The following is a 21,775-nucleotide window of genomic DNA, read 5'->3' as shown; positions in this document are numbered from 1 at the left end:
CAAAACGAACCCCACCATAAGGAAAAATAAACTAAAATGCAATTCAGCTAAGCTAAACAAGGCAGTTGCGAAAGCTCCACCAATGTGAACCCCTCACCTTTTGAACAGGTACTGCCCCAGTGATGGATTTTGTACATTTATTTTTGAGAGTATCATGAGAAGTTACTAGAAATGTTTGCAGGATCAGAAATGCCTCAGTTTTTGGGCTAGCATTGCCAAAACTGTACAAATAATGTTTTTTTTTTCTTCTTGAAAACTTCAGTGCACACATGCTGAGATGAACTAGACCTACAATCAATCCGTTTTAAAATGTTGACAAAGCTGACAAAGGTGTATAATATAGCATAATAACTGATATTTTTTAAACTGTTGACAAATTTTGGACAAAGAACATACATTTAGATAAGTGAAGTTCACAAACTAGAGGAGCACGTGATATGATTAATCGCAGCTGTCTCTCATCTGTAATCATTAGTAAGCCAATCGGATCATTTCAAACTATAAATAACCCATCTAGCATTACTCCCTCATCTTCATTTTTTTAAGAAACCCCCCATCCACCCCATCTCCCCCTTTTCTCCTTCACCAGGGGGAGCTTTGAGAACTACCTGATCTCGTACCCCTTATATGCTCATTGACCAGGCGGGAGCCCTGGGCTCAATTATCTCCGAGCTCAGGGTTCTTTCCCGAGACAGCATGCCAAACCAGCTAATATTATCAAGCAATATCTAAGTGCGAACTCTTGAAAGAATTTTCAGCCAAATGAAATACAGAAGATCCCCAAGGGCCGGCTGATAAGTGTCATTTGAAATGGTTTCACATGACATAGCATGATGATTTTCCCTTTTTTAGTTTATTCAGTTCTTCTGTAACACTCTTCTTGAACTCCTCAATTTGCTTCTGCTTTTCCTCTTCAAAATCTTGCAGCTCTTGTTTTTCTTCCCTGGCTTTGTTGTGATGTTCATCTTTTATCCTTCGTATCTCTGCTTGATTTGTCAATATCATTTCCTCACACTCTTCTTCTTCTCTTTTTATTCTTTCTCTCTCCATTCTGTCTCTTCTCTTGATCTCCTCTTTTTGGTCTCGTTTCAGATCTTTAATCATTTTCTCCCATCTCTTCCTCTTCTGTTTTTGTCTCTCCTCATCCTCCTGTTTTCTTATCTCACACTCCTCTTTTCTCTCCTTCAGCATCTGCTCATAATGTTGTTTTATTTCAGATTTCTTTTCTTCAAATTCTGTCAGTTTTGTTTCCTCCTCTTTCATATGTGTTTCTATGTGTTCTTCATCTCTCATCTGTTCTTGTTTGTACATCTCGCCTCTGTTTTCATACTCATTTCTCTGATCTTCAATTTCCTCTATTCTCTGATTATATTCCTCTCTCATCTGGTCCTCCACATCTGCCTGTTTCTGATCCTCCTCCTCTTGTTTCTTCTGCTCCGATTTCTCTTTCTCCTCAAACTCTCTCCTGAGTCTTTCTGCTCTTATAATGCACTTATTCTCCAACCTCACTCTTTCTTCATCTGTCTTTCGCTTCTTCTCTTCCAGTCTCCTCCTCCTGTTACTGATTTCCATCTCATATTTGGCTGATAATTCTTCAATATAAGCCTGATTTCTTCTTTTATTCTCTTCGAGTTTTTCCATTTTTCTATCAAAATTGAACCTTACCTTCTCAAACACATCATTACTGAAGTGTTGACCCTGATTTGATTGTCTTATCTCTTCTATCATATTGAACAGCTCAGTAACTTGTGTCTGATCTTGTGTTTCTGTGTTGTTAAAAGCCAGATATCTGTCTCCACAGTCACTGATCAGACTCTTGAGTTTAGAATTTCTGCTTTTCTCCACATAGTGTTCGATTGTTTGGTCTTTCAGAGTATCTGCTTTAGTAAAGAGAACAATGCTGAACTTTGCTGCTTCTGACCCAAACATCTTCATTATCAAATCTAAAATTTCTTTCTCCTCCTGGGTGATTTTCCCCAAACTCAACACAATGATGAACACATGAGGTCCAGGAGCTGACAGAGACACACTTTTAATTATTTCTTCTACCACCTCTTCAGTTGACAGTGTTGTGTCCAAGAGTCCTGGAGTATCAACAACAGATACTGTTTTACCTTCAGCTTCTCCAACTCCCTTCTGACAAACTCTGGTCACCACTTGCGAACTGACTTCACTGTGAAACTCTTCAATTCCGAGAATAGTGTTTCCTGTGGCAGACTTTCCACTTCCTTTTTTGCCAAAGAGCACAATTCTCAAACACTCTGGATCTGAAATTTCATCATCTGAAAAATGAAAATGACAATTTATTTAGATTAACAACCAGTTTATGCATGAGCAACATGTGTTAAGGATGGGGTTACAACTGGTATTAAGGAGCAAACAGGGAGAGGGGTGGTTGGGGGTTGGGTTTGGGTGGCCGGTGTGGTGGGGTGTGACTGTTATTGGAAGAGCTGGGGGAAGACCAATACGGGGTCTTTCCATACAATGTGGTGCCTTACGCACCTTGCATAGTATGAGTATAGGACGGATCAGTACTGCATCTACAGTGCATCTGGAAAGTACACATTTGTTTATGTTACAGCCTTATTCCAAAATAGGTTAACTTCATTTATTTCCTCAACATTCTACACACAATCCCCCATAATGACAATGTAAAAAAAGAGTTTTTGAAATTGTTGCAAATTTATTAAAAATAAAAAAGCGGTAAAATCAGATATACATCAGTATTGACAGCCTTTGCTCAACACGTTGTTGATGCACCTTTGGCACTGATTACAGACTCAAGTCTTCTTGAATATGATGCCACAAGCTTGGCACACCTGTCGTTGGGAATTTTTGTCCATTCCTCTTTGCAGTACCTTTCAAGCTCTATCAGGTTGGATGGGAAGCAACAGTGTACAGCCATTTTCAGATCTCTTTAGAGATGTTAAATAGGATTTAGGTCTGGGCTCTGGCTGGGCCACTCAAGGACATTCACCGAGTTGTTGTGAAGCCACTCCATTGATATTTTGGTGGTGTGCTTTGGGTCATTTTCCTGTAGGGATGGTATTAGCCTGGTAATTAGAGAAGCCTGTTTTTTTCCAAATGTAACTCTGATCAATTTGAGTCTCATCAGAGCAGAGAGTTTAGTTTCGTATGGTCTGAGAGTCCTTCAGATGTCTTTTGGCAAACTCCAGGTGGGGAGTGGCTTCTGTCTGGCCACTCTACCATACAGGCCTGATTGGTGGATTGCTGCACAGATGGTTGTCCTTCTGTAAGGTTCTCCTCTCTCTACAGAAGAATGCTGGAGCTCAGACAGAGTGACCATCGGGTTATTGATCACCTCCCTGACTAAGGGCTCTTCTCCCCCGATCACTTAGCTTAGATGGCCGGCCAGCTATAGGAAGAGTCCTGGTGGTTCAAACATCTTCTACTCACGGATGATGGAGGCCACTGTGCTCACTGAGCATCAGGAATGAGAACTTTCAGAGCATCAGAAATGTTTCTGAAACCTTCCCCAGCCTTGTGCCTCAAGACAATCCTGTTTCGGAGGTCTACAGACAATTCCTTTGTCTTCATGCTTGGTTTGTGCTTTGACATGCACTGTCAACCTTGGGTCCTTATACAGACAGGTGTATGCCTTTTCAGATCATGTCCAATTGACCACAGGTGAACTCCAATGAAGCTGCTGAAACATCTTAAGAATGATCGGTGGAAACAGAATGTACCTGAGCTCAATTTAGAGCTTCACCTCAAAGGCTGTGAATACTGATGTACATGTGATTTTACAGCTTTTTTATTTTTAATAAATTTGCAACAATTTCAAAGACTCTTTTTTCACATTGTCATTATGGGGGATTGTGTGTAGAATGTTGAGGAAATAAATGAATTTATTCCATTTTGAAATAAGGCTGTAACATAAACAAATGTAGAAAAAGGGAAGCGCTACTAATACTTTCCAGATGCACTGTATGTAATTCTCAAAACTACCAACGCAAATACTATGGAATGCACAAAATATTTGCATAGGGCAGGGGTGACCAAACTTGTTCCTGGAGGGCCGGTGTCCTGCAGATTTTAGCTCCAACCCTAATCAAACACACCTGAACAAGCTAATTAAGGTCTTACTAGGTTTACTTCAAACACCCAGGCAGGGGTGTTGAGGCAAGTTTGAGCTAAACCCAGCAGGGCACCGGACCTCCAGGAACAAGATTGGTGACCCCTGGCATAGGAGAAAAGGCTACACTCAATTTGGGTGTTCTGAGGAAGGAAGCTTTCTATTAAGGAAGCCAGTCATTGATTGCTATACACCTCCTACCCCACCATGCACATTGTGTATGTCTTCCTTACTTACCACACCTGATTCAGATCCTCAGTTTGTTGACAAAGAGATCTATGAATGGAGGACCTGAATTGAGAAACACTGCTATTCATAGTTTTTATCAATAGTCGTCACATTAAAAGGCAAAACATTACTATCTCCTGCTGACTGTCAATTCACAGACTACATAATTTCTCTTTATTTAGCAAAAAAGTCAGATAATTGTTGTGCAATAAGGTTTAACATTACAAACCGGCAAGGAGTACGCCTAAGATGTACTTCTACAGAATTCCCTCAGAGAAAGTACAGCCAGAATAGTCAAAACTACCAATAGACTGATGATTCTCTGAAGTAGATACTCATGCTGCATTCAAGTCCTCCTGGGACACTTATGAGTTGATAGGCCGTAATAATGACGTCAAGTCACTTTTGACGACACAATGTAGCATTGTACATTCTTTTGATGGATTACTAAGAAAATACAACAAAGTTCATTAACTCTGCTTACATAAAACAAAGAGCAAAGAATTACATATACAGCAGACGTGAATATATAATTCTGCTTTAGAGATTAATAGTTTCACCATGTTTCTCACTGACACCCCAAACCTGGAAACTCTGGCTTAAGGAAAATTTGAGTTTCCCACTCAAAATAGTGACTTTGTGGTGTCGTTCATATGCATTCAGCGCGATTTATCCAATATGACTGACACGACTGACCAATTTAAAGTCACACAATGCATTGAAGTCAAACTTTTATTTATACACAGATATGTAAAACCTGAAAATTTGACAGGTGCTGCAAAGTTTTTTAATGATAGCAAATAAATTAAATTCTCCTTTGATTATGATATGTGAATAACTCTTATTGTTATTTAGCACGAAAGGCATCACAGAATTGTGTGAGTGGAAAACTATAGATTGGAAAAAAGACAAGCTGTTAGTGAAAATGAAGAATGGTCAAAATTCTGTGAAACTGAGGTTTGATCAGTTCCAGTGTTATAGATGTGACAGATGTGAAATTGCCACTTTTGTGACTTTGGTAAATCAAATATAATTGTTTGAAAACATTGACAGAGAGCTTTGAGTATTTTTACAGTACAGTAAAATACAAGCCTACACAAAAAACATAGAAAGGGTTTCACTATTTTGGTGACAACAAAATTTTTGACATTTGACATTTGCATGGAATTGCTTTATAATAAACACTCTGAAAAAAAATGTATTGTTTTTTTTTTCATTTTAAACCTTCTAGATATTGAACATGTTATAAGTCTCTCTATGAGCTCTGTGAGTAGTCTGAGCAGGGTAATGTCAACACACATTAATGTGTAATGAATTTCAGGATTAATTATTTTAGACTTACCACTTGTGTCCTGATCCTCTGGAATTTCGTTGCCAGGTTCATTATATCTTCTTGTTTCTTTTTCCTCTTCTTCTCGTTGTATTTCCAGTTGTTTCAGTCGCTCCCAGTCATCTCTATCTCTCCTCATCTCCTCTTGAATCTTTTTCTCACTATCCTCTATGTCTTTTATGTCTCTTTTCATCATTGTAATTCTTCCTTTCACGTCTTCATATTTCAACCGAAGTTCATCTTTCTCCTTCAGACTTTTACTATATTTATTCCACATTTCCTGTTCTATCTTTCTTCTCAACTCATCCGCCTCATTTCTTTTTTGTCTTTCCTCCTCTATCACTCTTTTCCATTTTTCTCGCTCTTGCATCATCTCATCTCGCAAACTTCTCTCTTGTTCTACTTTTTCTTTGATCTCTGTTTTATACCGTTCTACTCTATCCTTAAATTCATCCTCACTTCTCTTACTCCTCTGCTGTTCTTTCTTCATTATCTTCTTCATATTTTCTATGTCTTCTTCATGTTTCATCAAAAGCATCTTCCTTTCTTTGTTTTGTCGATCTCTCTCAATGTCTCTGAACCTCTTACATGAGTAGTAACTCCCTCCGTTTGCCTTCACCATATTGTTGATCTTCTCCAGTAGTTCAGTCACTTGCTTTTGGTCTCCAGACCGGTTATTAAAGACATGGTATCTGTTTCCACATGCTTCAATTAGGTTCATCAAAGTTGATCCAGGACTACTTAGATAATGTTTAATGTCTTTATTATCTAAATCGTCTCCTCTGGTAAATAGCACAATAGTGAATATTAACGAGTTGTCACCAAATGTCTCTTGAATGAGCTTCACAGATTTTTCCTCTTCTTGAGTGAATCTTCCCAGTGAAATCAGCAGGAGAAACACGTGAGGTCCAGGCAGGATCATGGAGATGCAGTTGCTGATTTCTCTCTTGATTTCTTCATTGCTGAGTTGAGTATCAAACAGTCCTGGAGTGTCGATCACAGTAATGTGTCGGCCGTAGAGTTCAGCTGTTTGTTTCTGGCACACATTAGTAACAGAACTTTGAGAGATGTCTGATTTAAATACTTTTCTCCCTAAGATTGTGTTTCCAGTTGCACTCTTCCCAACTCCAGTTTTACCCAGAAGAACAATCCTTAGGTCATCTTCACTTTCGCTTGAATCTAGAAGTGAAAATTAAAAAACAGTATACTTCAATTGAAGATGATCTTTTAACTGTTTTTTTGTTGTCACATCCAACTACATTACTGCAAATGTTTCAAGGAGACAAGTAAATTAATTTAGTTGTTCTGAATAACAAACTTTAATGTTTCATTACATTTTCACCACAAAGGGATGATTTACCACAATGGTCGTAACTCCTAGTTATAATTACATATTTCTTACCAAAGTTAGTGCTCGTACATAAAAGCTCAATCAGAGGTCCCATTCTGTTTTTTATGTTTTTTTTATGTTTGACTCTGACGGCTCCTTATACTGAACAAACTCAGAAAGTGGACCCTGAAGGCTCCTAGACAGGAGCCGTCCCTGGAGTGGACTCTAAAGGCTCCTAGACAGGAGTCATCCCTGGAGTCGACTCTAAAGGCTCCTAGACAGGAGTCGTGCCTGGAGTGGACTCTAAAGGCTCCTAGACAGGAGTCGTGCCTGGAGTGGACTCTAAAGGCTCCTAGACAGGAGTAGACCCTGGAGTGGACTCTAAAGGCTCCTAGACAGGAGTAGACCCTGGAGTGGACTCTGAAGGTTTCTTACCTAGAACAGATTTAAGAGTAGACACTTAAGTCTTTCAGACTAGAACAAACTTAGGAGTGGACTCTGAAGGCTTCAGGATCAGAACAGGCTCAGGAGTAGACTCTGAAGGCACCCAACCAGAACCAACGCAGCCAGAATGGACTCAGGGGGGGACTCTGAAGGCTCCCTAACTAAAATGCACTCAGAAGTAGACTCTGGAGACTCCTGAACCAGAAGACCCTCAGAAATAGACTCTGAAGGCTTCTGGACTAAGAGGGACTAAGGAATGAATTCTGAAGTCTCCTGAACCATAACACACTCAGAAGTGGACTCTAGAGACTCCTGAATCAGAAAATCCTCAGGAGTGGACTGAATGCTTCTGGACTAGAAGGGACCATGGAGTGGACTTTGAAGATTACTTAACTAGAACGGATTTAGAAGTGGACTCTGAAGGCTTTCAAACTAGAAAGAACTTCAGCGTGGACTCTGAATGTTACAGGACCAGAACAGACCCAGAAGTGGACTCTGAAGGATCCCCAACAAGGACAGTCTCAGAAGTGGACTCTGAAGGCTTTGGAACCTGAACTGACTCAGTCAGAATGGACTCGGGATGACTCTAAAGGCTCCCTAACTAAAATGAACTCAAAAGTGGACTATGAAGACTCCTGAACCAGAACAGACTCAAAGGTGGACTCTAGAGACTCCTGAAACAGAACAGACTCAGGAGTGGACTCTGAAGGCACTCAACCAGAACAGACTCAACAAGAATGGACTCAGGGGTGGACTGTGAAGACTCCTGATTCAGAATGGAATCAAAAGTGGACTCTAGAGACTTCTGAACCAAAACTTTGAAGGCTTCCAGACTAGAATGGACTAAGGAGTAAACTCTGAAAGCTTCGGGACTAGAATAGACTCAGGAGTGTTCTTTGAAGGCTCCCAAGCAGAACAGATTCAGAAGTGAGCTCTGATGGGTCCTGACACTGAACTCCTGAAGGTTCTTCAAGCTGAAACACACTCAGGAGTGGACTCTGAAGGCTCCCTAACTAAAATGGACTCAGAAGTGGACTCCAAAGACTCCTGAACTAGAACAGTCTTAGAAGAGGACTCTAGAGACTCCTAAACCAGAAGACCCTCAGGAGTGAACTCTGATGACTTTTGATATTGAACAGACTCAAAAGTGGACTCCTAAAGGCTTCTCAAACTGATACAGTCTCCCTAGACAGGAGTAGACCATGGAGTGGGCTTTGAAGGTTACCTACCTACAACAGATTTAGGAGTGGACTTTGAAGGCTACAGGACCAGAACCGACTCAGGAGTGAACTCTAGAGACTCCTGAACCAGAACAAATTCAGAAGTGTTCTCTGAAGGCTTCCAGACTATAAGGCAATAAGAAGTGAAGTCTGAAGGCTTTTGGACCATAATGGACTCAGGAAAAAGTCTCATTTTACTGCAAGATTATTTAGAAAAAACTTTTTGGATATGAGAAGTGAATACGAATATCATCTTAAAGTTATGGCTATTAGGATGATATAAGGGTTTTGTTTACTGCTGCAGCCTATTCCTGAGACTGTGGTGTTATTTACTGATGCTGAGAGGAGTGACAGTGTGAGAGGAGACAGAAATGCAATAAGCAAGGCTGGGTCTTCCAAAACTCATGCTCTCCAATATTTGCACTCTAAAAAAATATGTCTTTATTCAACTCAGTCTATCTATAAAGCACGAGACAAGGGATAGATGTGTGTTTATTCTGACTGAAACACTGCAAATCAACAAAATCCCAGACTCTGACATTTAGCTGCATGAACTAATGTACATCCGAGTGGATAGAGATTCATCACCGTCCAGTGTAGGAATTAAATTTCTGACTAGTCACAGGAACTAATAGATTGTTACGATTCTTTTGATACCTTGGAAATTACAGTCAGCATAGTTCAAACTGAAGGATCATGCATTTATGGAGGTTAGACCTTAGACCTGCCATCAAGTAACAGGTACCAGAGTAGACCATAGTTTGTCAAAGTCCTAGAGTCTCTTGTTCCACAGTTATGACACTGAGAAAAATATCTAGAAACACAATAAGCTCCTCCCAGACCCAATCCATTAGATCCACAGAGGTAGAGATCGACTAGTTCAGTTTCTACTCATTGGACCCATTTGGCTCTTTGGTGAGCACCATTTAAATTTTCTGTCATACTTTCATTTTGAAAACAAAGCAATTGGGAGCTTTCATTTAAGTAATGAAATAAAAATTATGTGTCATAAAGTGTCATAAAGACCACTGTTAATCATCTATGTGGCTAGAGAATACCGAAGAAAAACGTGAATAATTATTACCTTGTGACTGAAACAATGTCTCTAACTTGTGGATTGTTCTCTTCATTTCATCGAATTTCAGCAGTTTGTCCATCTGTGGCTCCAGGAATGTCTCTGTTGAGAAAACCTGTCCATTGTTTTTTTCCACCATCTGCTCAATCATCTCAATCAATGTGGACACTTCTGTGTTTGGGCCAATGAAATGACGTTGTCCTCCAAGTCTCTCGACGACAGCCTGTGTTTCTTCACTGAGTTTTGCTGTATGAAGCTCTGAGTCCTGCTTTATGAGTGTCAATATACTTTTGTTGGTTTTAAAGCTGAAAATCTTCTGGATCTTCTCAATTTCTGCTCGGTCTTCATTATTAAGGGGAGATTCATCAGGAATAATGAGGATGAACAGATGAACTCCAGGATGGCAGAGAGACACACAGCGGAGCGTCTGACGCATCACTTCCTCCTCTGAGAGACTAATGAGAGCTGGAAGCTCCATCACACTAATCAGACGACCACAAAGCTCCAGGTCTCTCCTTGTGAACTCTGAATTGACCACAGAACCTCTCCGACTCTCACTCATGAACAGCTCTGATATGGAGGATTTTAATCTTCTATTCCCACACAGCACCAGGTTCAGCTTCACACACTCTGCAAGAGATATAAACGGGTTTAACAGTGACAGTCAATGTAAATGATTGTTGAATTGTGCATTTAAATTACATTCGAATTATTCACGAATGTCCTATAAAATTATTATGTTTCAGTTTTGGTACGTGTTTATGAATGTACTGTTCACACATGAAATGTTTTCCTTAATGCTTTTAAAAAACCCATGAAGGCCCACCTTTTCTCTCGTTTACAAGGCTTTAGGGTTGAGTCTTCAGCTATATTCAACTATTGATGTCTCCTTTCTCTTTGTTTTAATATTTGTCTATGCTTAGTAGTGCACAAAACTTTGGTCAGTGCTCTTTTGTTTTAATGTGCTGCGTAAATGAATAAATTAAACAAACGAGAGCTCTCTGATCCTCCACAGACAGCAAGATTCACAAGATTTAAAAGTCCAGAAAGGTACCAGGTACAAGATCTACAGAAGTTTAAGGCAGTAAATTCATAAATGTACACAGGCCAACCTTTTCTAAATAGAAACAAGGCTTTATTGATTGTTCTAACAGTGACCTAACAAGGTGAACCAACTGCAATCAGTTCAACCCTTCTATTGTTTCTTAGACAGGGTTAGATAACATTTAATATCCCATGCACGAGTTAAGGCATGAAGCTGGAGGCGTTGGTTGTAGGGAATTCTCTATAGATCTGGGTTATCATGTGGGTTTGCTGGTGGTCTGTTTGTCACTGAAGTGATGATTCGGGATGCCAATCTGCTGTTGTGGACTGTTGTAGTTCAAGTTTGAGGCGGCAAAAGTCACTTTGATTGTGGTGTGAACTTAACTAAAGGCCCCAGTATACTTTGTTCTTTGTTTGGGGTCAAGAAGAAGTTTGAAAAGGCTGAGTGATGGTTTTTGACCACTCCAACACCCAGGGTTGTAAATCTGTCTGCTGCTCATGTGTACTCCCTAAAGCTAAAAATGGCAGCTGAGAGAGAAGAACAGTTTCATGAACATCATTAAAATAGCCTTCTCCATGATAAGCATCACTGGCCCCTGGCACATCACATCTTTACATTGTGTCCTATTTGCCGCAGGTGTGTGCAAACTAATCGAAAAGATGTGGTGAGCTTCTCGTTTGGTGTGTGACTGCCTCTGAGCCTTTAAAAGCTCTCAGCGAGTGATTGTACAGGTGCAGAGAGCACTTGTTCAGCTCTGCTACTCCACTGTGCAGTGTATTCATGTGACTAGTGTTGTGATGTTGATGTTGTTCTCCTGTCTAACTGCTGTGGAATGACAAACGAATCGGGGCGAACTAATTGCAGGTCAAAGAAGGCAAAGTTACTGAACACACCAACTGATTACATAATCACCACAGATCAACTGTAGCTAGAGTTTTTTGCGTTTTTAATATTTGGTAAGGGTTATGAATGATTTGGTAAGGGTTAATGAATTTTAGTTATCTCCTAGTCTTGCATGGGAGCGATAGTTGACCCTCCTTGAAAAGGAGTTTGGGGGGAATGTTGAGGTAGCTAGCTTGAAGCCAGTGGTGCTGTCGGTAAGAACAGAGGTCCAGTCTAGTCACTCCATTTAGTTGGATTTATTAACCATCAACAAGGACTTGTACTCAGGAGGAAAGGTGTGTGTGTGTGTGTGTGTGTGTGTGTGTGTGTGTGTGTGTGTGTGTTTTATGGTCAGATACGCACACACAGGAAAACAACAAAAGAAACCAGATTCAATCCTCTGCACAGTTCAGCCATATGCAGCTAGAAAAAGCAAACTGTGGACACAGGTGCCATTAATAAAGCCTTTGAGGCAGTCCTGATTGGCCAGAGATAGAGTGGGTGGAGATTGGAGTGAACCATGAACTGAATAGGGGTGTGACATTACTTTGAGTTTACAGTTTAGGAAGACAAAACTTCTTAACGCTCCCTATTCTGTGGTATTACACAGGAAATTCCTTTGCAAGAGAAATTGAGAGCATCTGTATTATGGTTGACTATTTGTTTTGGAGTTAACCAGGAGGTCTAGTTCTGGTGACATAAATGGTGAATGGATCTTTGTAGCCATGGTACAGTAACCAGTAACCAACCATGAGGCAGATCTGTAGATCCCCCTACTAGCCTTTCCATGGCCTTGGGACATTCATTTTCTTCTCCCGTGCATTGGAGAGAAACGTTCTCCTCTGCTGATTTTGATGTTCTAAATCTTGATCTTGAATATCTACATCATTTAGGACATACAAAAATAATGACTTTATGATAATGACTACTTTTTGAAAAAAAGCGTGGGCACATCCGTGGTATACATTAGATGGTCAACATGTATATAGAGCGCAGCTCAGTGCTTTTATGAATGTGCACCCTAAAGTAACAATGAAGCTATTAACTAAGAAACTATTAAACAATGTCTTCATTTTTGTACAAACTAAAGTATTCTCATTGCTTAACATTATGATTGAACCAAAAAAGACACTTTGATTGTTTCTAAAATGTTTTTGGCACCTTTCCGGACTTTAAACTTTCTTGTGACGTTTTCTGGCTATGTAAGTCCAGAAAGCTCTTGCAATTCCTCCAAAATATTTCAATTTGTTTCTGATGATGAATGAAGGTCTCAAGTGTTTGGGCTGACATGCAGTGAGTAATTAATAACAGAATTAACGTTGTTATGTGAATTAAATGCTTTAAACAAACTTTGAAAGAATTAAAGTCCCTTTAAGTGCAAACAGTTTAAGGTAATATTTTAAGTCCATACATTTACCTTGAAATAGCTTAAGTGTACATGTTACTGTACTGAAACGAAGGCTATTTATTTAGATAAATAAATGATTCCACTCACCCAGTCTCTTGATCTTCTGCTGCAACTCTCTGATTTCATTGTCTCTCTCACTCAGTTTCTCCCCTAGTTCACTTCTGGCTCTCATAAACGTCTGAAGTGAATAGGGTTCAGTCCTAGTGTTGTCTATATAATATAGCAGCCCTGAGATCTTTACTGTGTTTCTGGGGTCTTTTATCTGCATCACATCATACCAGCACCCGTAGAGACTCACAACACTCTGAGATTCTTCTGATAACACAAACTCTGATGGACTTTGGTTGACAGTGTGTTCAATAATGAAAAGCACTACAAAGAGCTCTTTCGAACCGAATATTCTGTAGATCTTCTCCATTTCTGCTTTATCTTCATTAGTGAGTGCAGTGACAGGAGTGACGAGGATGAACAGATCAACTCCAGGATCACAGAGATATAGACAGTTGAGGGTCTCCTGAGTCACTTCCTTTTCTGAGAGTCGAGTCAGTGCTGGAAGCTCCACTACATTGATCTCCCGCCCATCAATCTTTCCATCCTTCCTCACACACTCTTTACTTCTGTCTTTTTGACGAATATTCCCTGTTATATTCTTAGGTTTATTCATTGTCCCTCTGAACACTTTAGACACTGAGCTCTTGAGTGCTGAATTATTTCCACACAGAACAAAATTCAGCTTTGCTTTTCCAGAAGAAGTCACTGAAAATAATATTTAAGACAGAGGACTTAGTTTAATTCAAACGTAGACTTCATAAAATGTCATGTTGTTTATTTATGTTTATTTATATAAGGTGTAAGGACTTGGCGGTAGAAAAATACAAGATGGTGGGAAAAAAATTCAAACCTTTTGAGTTTATCTGAGCAACTTTGTGCTCGTTCGCAAAACTTTTGCATTCTCTAACAAAGATATTTGCAATACCCTACAGTCTACAGTATGTTTATAAGATGGCTAACTGAATATCTCCCTGTCCTGATCCATGTTCCCAAGAATCAAGGATTGCTCTCAACTGAGCTGAAAGAAGGTCTACCATCACCTGAACTACAAGATGTTACTATCACCAGAGTCCCAAGTATGACCTCCTTCATAAGAGTTTTCCGTCGACGTTTAACGCCTCGTGACTAAATAAAGGGCGCCAAAGTGATCGTGCACACCAACGACCAAAACGGCAGGCGCAAACGCAAGCGATTCTTTTTTAAAGAAACGTCTCATGCTTGTTTTTTTGTTTTGACGCGCTGCATCAAAACCTTCTCCACTAATCAGATCAGCCAATCAGCCACTTTTGTTCACGTGCACGGAGCTGCTAAAGTTACAGTTAACAGCACTTGGAGGAGCTCAAGCGCAAAACTGTCAATGCGAGCGCACATTGAAGAAGATGTCCAGCGGCGATATGAACGTGGAGCTGCTTATTGCACCGGTGAACATTAATCATTTCTTTGTCGCCAGAGCTGGAGCTGCTGCTTGAACCATCCATGCTTGTTTGAATCGAAACTTTAACAACAAGCGTGTAAAATTGTCTGTCTTCTTGATCTGTGTTACAAGCAGGTGTCAGAAGCTTAAAGTTGTGTAGCGCCAGGGATATTGCATACTCTTCTGCTCGACGCCAATGAAAATTGCTTGGGTTTGAATCCGGAAAAACATCTTGAAAAATGCTGATGATAAACGCAAACGAAAAGCGTCCCGGTATGTACGAGCCTTAAGTCCCAAGTATGGTCACCATCAGAGTTCAGAGTATGGCTGCCCCCAGAGTCCCAAGTATGGCATGCCACCACAGTCACAAGTATGGCCGCTGCCCAGAGTCCCAAGTATGGCTGCTCTAAGAGTCCCAAGTATGGCTACCATCAGAGTCCCAAGTATTGTTGCCACCAGTGTCCCAAGTATGGCTGACGCCAAAGTCCCAAGTGTGGCTGCCACCAGAGTCCTAAGTATCGCCACCAGAGTTCCAGGTATGGTTGCCACCAGAGTGTCATGGCTAGTGTCAAAGTCCCAAGTATGGCTACCGGCTGAGTCCCAGGGCCATTTGTTCTGAACCACCAGACTGCCTGACCTGCCAGGGCCTCCTTAGCTGTACTCCCCAGGCCTGTCACCACTGCATGGACCTCCCTCCTGAATTGTATGATGTTTCTTTAGGAGCATGTTTGGTGGGGGACTACATAACTCTGTCTGTTTCTGTGTTTATTACTTTATGCCACACCCCATCAGAGTCCCAGGTATGGTCGCTGTCAGAGTTCCAAGTATGGCCACCACCAGAGCCCCTGGTATGGTTGCCAACAGAGTACCATATATGGCTACCACCAGAGTCTCAAGTATGATTGCCGCCAGAGGGTCAAGTATGGCCACCAATCAAAGCCCCCAAGTATGGTTGCCACCAGAGTGTCAAGTATGGCTGCTACCACCCAATTGTTTCCCTCTCCATATATGCCCTCTTGTGTTAGCCTACACAATAGTTCTTTGTGTTACCCTTACTGTTTAATAAATCTCTAAATCCTGCATTTGGATCCACAGCTCCTCTTTTCCCCATCGCTCAACACTACCGGACACAACAGGTTTGTTATTTCAAGCATTTGCAATGCAAATATTTTTTCTTTGTGAGAGAATGCAAAGTTTCTCAGGGGAATGTTAAAATTTTAACAAGAAAATGCAATGCTAACTAAAACAGGTTACTTAAACTATATATACAATTAAAAACAGATTATTAAACAATTCAAATTTCACAGCAGTGCACTTAATTTCCTCTGCAGTTACTTTAACAATTAAGGAACAACAAAATTAGCATGGCAGGATGATAGTCATTGAAAATAATATCGAGATAACAGATGTCTCACCTCCTCCATCACTTTCTGTTTGTGTGCTCTCAATGAATTTTGCACTCCATTTGTGATCTGACATGTCTGGATCTCCATCCACTGCTGTTCCATCACCTCCATCTCTGTACATGTCACAGATGATAAACTCTACATGTCCTTCCTTGAGGATCTTCTCTATCCTTCTGAATAAGTCAAAGCAACATGTTGGGCTTTTTTCATCAAACTTAAAATGTCCTCCACAATCCCTAATTAAACCATTAATAAAGTTATTCCCAAAGATGTTAATCTTATATGGTATTATGGATGTGCGTGGCTCCTCATCAGTGGTCAGCACTATAGTGTGCTTGATGGCCTTCTGACTGAAGAGACTCAGTAGAAATTTCACTCTGTCTCTGTCCTGCTCAGTGAAGTCATTATACTGCAGTACGAGAATGAACACATGAGGGCCTGGAGCACACTGAGACACACACACATTCACTGCCTGTCTGACCTGTTCCTGTGGGAGATTAGGATAAAACAGGTCTGCTAAGTTAAAAACTCTGATGTTTCTCTCTTGTCCAATAATTCTGGTCTGCTGGACATGAGATGAAGCTCCACTGTCAGACACTACTGCTTTAGTTTTGATGAAGTTTTCCACTCTGCTGTTTTCTGATCCATTCTTCCCCATCAGGACAATCCTCAGATCACTCACTGAAAAACAGCAGACAAACACACATACATTGGTATAGCATGTTAGCAACCAATAACCACAATTTCCTCTTCCCTTTTAATTAGTCTGGCTACAAGTAACCTACCTGTGTAGCCAAATTAGTGTATAATTTTAATGTGAACATAGTCAAATCAACTGATTATCATTTCCCAGAAAACTGAAGCAATGATTTAGCTCTTAATTGCACAGTGTAATTCCTTTTAATCTCTTGATTTCTTTGTGGAGCCCAAATTCAGGGTGTATGGACACTGATTGCCCCTCTTTCCACAGAAAGGTTGGTGAGGGAAAGAACGAGGACGCAAATGCAGTAACTAAAGATGGATATTTTATTACTCACTATCCTTTGGTGTAGTCCCCGATTTATCAGGGGTCACCAAAAGTGTTGGGGGAAAGTTACTTTTGAAAGTAGTGCATTAAAATTTTAAGTTAGCCGGCAGCTAGCTCTCTGCAGCTCTCACATGGTCGCCCACTGAAGCTAAGCAGGGCTGTGCCCGGTCAGTACCTGGATGGCCAGAAGCTAGGTTGCTGGCGGAAGTGGTGTTAGTGAGCCCAGCAGGGGGTGCCCAACCTGTGGTCTGTGTGGGTCCTAATGCCTCTGTATAGTGACGGGTCTGCTCGGTGGGCGCTGTCTTTCGCGTGAGACGTTAAACTGCTTAAACGTTAAACCTAAACTGAGGTCCTGACTCTCTGTGGTCGTTAAAAATCCCAGGATGTCCTTGGAAAAAGAGTAGGGATTAACCCTGGCATCCTGGTCAAATTTGCTCGCTGGCCTCTGTCCATTATGGCCTCCCAACCCATATCATTACTGTCTCCTCTCCACCAATCAGCTTGTGTGTGGTCTGGCGCAATATGGCTGCCGTTGCATCATCCAGGTGCATGCTGCACACTGGTGGTGGATGAGGAGATTCCTTCCTATGTGTAAAGCGCTTTGAGTGGCCAGCAATTATTAGTATTTTTACTCCCCCAAAAAATAACTAGTTGCGTTTCTTTTCAAGGTAAGTAATCCGTTTACCTTACTTTTGAGTTGCTTTTGCATTAGTTTTCTTTACCTTTTGCTGAACTTGCAGGGTCTTTTTTCTTACATACTACGGTCCCAAACTGCAGTATAATAAAAAGAGTATGGCAAAGGTTCCTGGGGGTGGACTGTTCCTATAGGAACTGAAAGTGTAGGAGCGTCCGTACTCTAACACAGGGGTGTCGCTAGTGGAGGGAAAAGGGAGACAGAGTGCATATGGCCCTGGCAATGTGTTGCCACTAACCCCTAATATTACCTATAATACGCAGCGTGTTGAATGTGTATCCGATTAGAACTACAAACTCTGATTTAAAAAAAAAAGTGTAAACAAACTACAAACATGGCGGACATGTGACACCAACAGTCAAGTAGAGAGAATTCGGTAAAGTTGCTTAAACGACTATTAATTAATATCTAGCCTATTGGAACGTATTTAAATGGAGTTTTCTGTGTTATATTACATCTGTAACAACAATGTGATCTTTTATAAAGACGTGTTTGGACATTAACATCTGAATGCAGAATTATCCAAACACCTGAGGAGATTTCTCTGCATGACAGACTTATGAATGGGAGATTGACCTGCTGATGAATCTACAATAATGTAAAAATAATGTAAATAATTAAATATGACAGAAATGTGGATGATGTGTGAAGATGATTGACTGGCTCGTAACAGGCCTAAGCAACAGAACGCTCTGTTAATGAGGAAGTATAATAAGTCCCAAAGCTTGCACACTCTTCTGTTGCACACTCAAAAGCATACACTTTCTCCAAATTAATACATACCTTTAAAATATAGTATAAGTATGTGAATTGGGTCGCAGCATTATACAGATTTAACCTTCTCCCATGCTGTTGGATTGCATCATGACGGTATCCTGAAGCATGGGCACTTAAAGCACCGCCCCTCTTCTGAGCACCAGCTCATTTGGATTTAAAGCGACAAGCCTGAAAAAATGGCTCATTCACTAAAACTCATAATTTCAACAAGCTATAAAAGAAATATCTGTGCGGTATTTAAGTTTTATATTTTATTATTACTATCTTCATATAATTATTGCTTTATCACCATCTCATTTTCCATATTGTTATAATCTTAAGACTATTGATTCAAGCGACGCTTGTTTTCATGAGTAAACGATAAGAGAATGTCTCCATTTGAAGGTCTGTACTGTCTCTGGAAATATCTGGAAATTGTTGTGAAGCAGGGGCGATGCAGTGGCGCAGTAGGTAGTGCTGTTGCCTCACAGCAAGAAGGTCGCTGGTTCGAGCCTCGGCTGGCGTTTCTGTGTGGAGTTTGCATGTTCTCCCTGCATTTGCGTGGGTTTCCTTCGGGTGCTATAGGGGAATTAGGTAGGCTAAATTGTCCGTAGTGCATGTGTGTGTGAATAAGTGTGTATGTGTTTCCCAGTGAAGGGTTGCAGCTGGAAGGGCAGCCGCTGCATAAAACAAAGTTGGCGGTTCATTCCACTGTGGCGACCCCAGATTAATAAAGGGACTGAAAAGCTGAAAAGAAAATGAATGAATGTTGTGAAGCAGCAATTGTCCATTGCTGTTGCTTGTGGTAAAATAACACTTGTTGGACAAAGTCTGAGCATTGAATCATAAGCAACTAGGATTATTCAATAAACTCTGCTCTTTCTTTACCATCATTACTTCGTCTTCTGCTCCTCTCTGGTTTTCTCAGTCAACTCCTATATTGATAGAAGACTGTTATTCAGTTGAATACTGGGTAACCGGTTTGGGCGGCTCCGCGGGCTAGATCTTATTTATCTGGCATTTATCTGGCATTCCTACAATGGAAGTCAATGGTTCTTCAAAATATCTTCATTTGTGTTCAACAGAAGCTCATAAAGGTTTATAACCAAATGAGGGAGAGTTAATAGCATGTCAATTTACATTTTTTGGTGAACTATCAAGAATATTTTACGGTCATAAACCTGTGATATGCAATCTAATGCTAATGGATTTAAGATAACCATGGAATAGCTTACTTCACAAGTTTTACTGTTACTTTTTTAACAATCAAAACATTGATTATTCTTATTAATCATATGAAAAACAGAAGTTTAGACCTTTTTTGTGCTTCAAAACAAAAAGATAAGCAACAACTGCTAAACTAATTGATTTTTAACAACAAACATTGGGTAAATAATAATAATAATAAGCATCTAAGTTTACCAACCTACCACTGAGAGAAAAACACAGGATCACACATATAAAATAACACATTGTTCAGCATTACAAATGAAATATTTGAGCACTTAAAAATATAATATACAATTTAGATAGATAGACACATATCAGGAGAAACTCAGAAGACAAACCAGAAGACATGCAAGATATTTGAAGTGTTGTATGTAAACATAAATATAAAGCAGGCCTATGCGTTAGCCTAGGCTAGTTCCTGTCTCTCAATGTCCATTTTATTGTAAGTAATAAAATGTATTTTGAGGAATGAATGAACTGCCGCAGTTAGTTAGAAGCCACTTTGGTTTATAAGCTGCAAAATCGTTGTTGTTGCAAATATTGGTTAATCGCGTTTGATTCTTACCTGAGATCGACGCCATTTCAACAGCAAAGCTTTGTAGTCGAAAGTGAAAGAAACAATGGTGAAATTCGAGCTCCGACTTGTCCAGACAGAGAAGATGGAGAAAAAGAAAGTGATTTATTTAAGGGTACAGTACGATTAAATCTACATTTTAGTTTTGAATGAAGGATTGTATTTGTTAAAAACGGACAGCAGCTGACTGACGTAATTAAGAAAGTTATCAGAAAACAAACAAACAATGACATACCTGAATCATAAAGCAATGTGAAGAGCAGACCTTCTATCTGCTGCCACCTGCTGGTCCAACTGTGTAACGTGAATAAACCACTTTAAACAAAGCGTCTTAGCGTTATGTAACACGAATGACAGATCTTTAACAAACCATTTGTAGGTTTAGTTTGGTTAGTCAGAAATGTCTCAAGTAAATAAAACGTTTTTAGGCTTGCAGAACATTCATCTAACCTTTTGATTGGTCAATACAAGCAAACAATGGCCGCAACACACATCGTGTTTAAGACATTAAATTAAAAACACACACACACACAGTTAAAGTCAAAGTGTTTCTCCCTCCTGTGAATTTCTATTATATTTTAAAACATTTTCCAAGTGTTCTTTAACAGAGAGCAGATTTCTTCAGCACATTTCTAAACATAATAGTGTTAATAACTCATCTCTAATAACTGATTTATTTTCTCTTTGTCATGATGACAGTAAATAATATTAGACTAGATATTCTTCAAGACACTTCTATACAGCTTAAAGTGACATTTAAAGGCTTCACTAGGGTAATTAGGGTAAAGTTAGGGTAATTAGGCAAGTCATTGTATAACAGTGGTTTGTTCTGGAGACAATCCAAAACTAATATTGCTGAAGGGGCTAATAATATTGACCTTAAAATGAGTTTAAAACTATTAAAAACTGCTTTTATTCTAGCCCAAATAAAACAAAAAAGACTTTCTCCAGAAGAACAAATATTAGAGCAAATACTGTGAGAAATTCCTTGATCCATGAAATATCAGATTAAATGTTTCATAGGAGGGTGAATAAATTTTATTATAACTGTACAAAAGCTGTCATCAGGGCAGTCTCTTTTCACTGAGCAAAATATAAAAATATATGTTTATCATATAATGCGCTAGATTATTTTTTATGCATCCCTAAATAATGCTTGATTCGACAGTCATTGTTTTGTTTAATGAATCATTTTCCAGATCTAATTATACACTGTGGCTTTTGGTAATCGAGTATTTCTGCAGATTGTCTTTCAAACTTACATTAAAGACATTCAATAATAAATAAATCACATAATCAGAATTAAAGATAATTATTGTGATAAACCGAAAAAAACTCAGTCCAGGGCACTCGAGAAACGTGGAAAAAACATTCACAAGTCTTTATTCACATGGCTAATCCTCAAAAAACCTACACGATTTAGCAAAGAAAACAGTGTAGGTGTGTTTTAAAGATTATCCATGTGAATAATAAAGGCTTTTTAATATTTTTCACCTCTTTTGAGCTCATTGGACTGATTTTTGCTGTTTGTTCTGATGAATCTCTTACCCAAAGTGCATGCATTA

General features: G+C 39.7%; 1 protein-coding gene across 1 annotated transcript; it reads right to left on the bottom strand.

Annotated features, from left to right (window-relative positions):
* Positions 1–816: 816 nt before the first annotated feature.
* Positions 817–20,273, bottom strand: LOC130216545 (uncharacterized). Its single transcript, XM_056448440.1, has 6 exons — positions 20,202–20,273; positions 15,939–16,610; positions 13,146–13,814; positions 9,733–10,353; positions 5,667–6,833; positions 817–2,282 (listed from the first exon to the last, which is right to left on the bottom strand). The coding sequence occupies exons 1-6, from the start codon at positions 20,215–20,217 to the stop codon at positions 817–819; spliced, it is 4,611 nt and encodes a 1,536-aa protein (XP_056304415.1). The 5' UTR covers positions 20,218–20,273.
* Positions 20,274–21,775: the final 1,502 nt, after the last annotated feature.

This window comes from Danio aesculapii, chromosome 22 (genome assembly GCF_903798145.1).
Source record: "Danio aesculapii chromosome 22, fDanAes4.1, whole genome shotgun sequence".
Taxonomy (NCBI): domain Eukaryota; kingdom Metazoa; phylum Chordata; class Actinopteri; order Cypriniformes; family Danionidae; genus Danio; species Danio aesculapii.
Note: the sequence above shows the minus strand (reverse complement) of the source record. Positions and strands in the feature narration are given on the sequence as shown.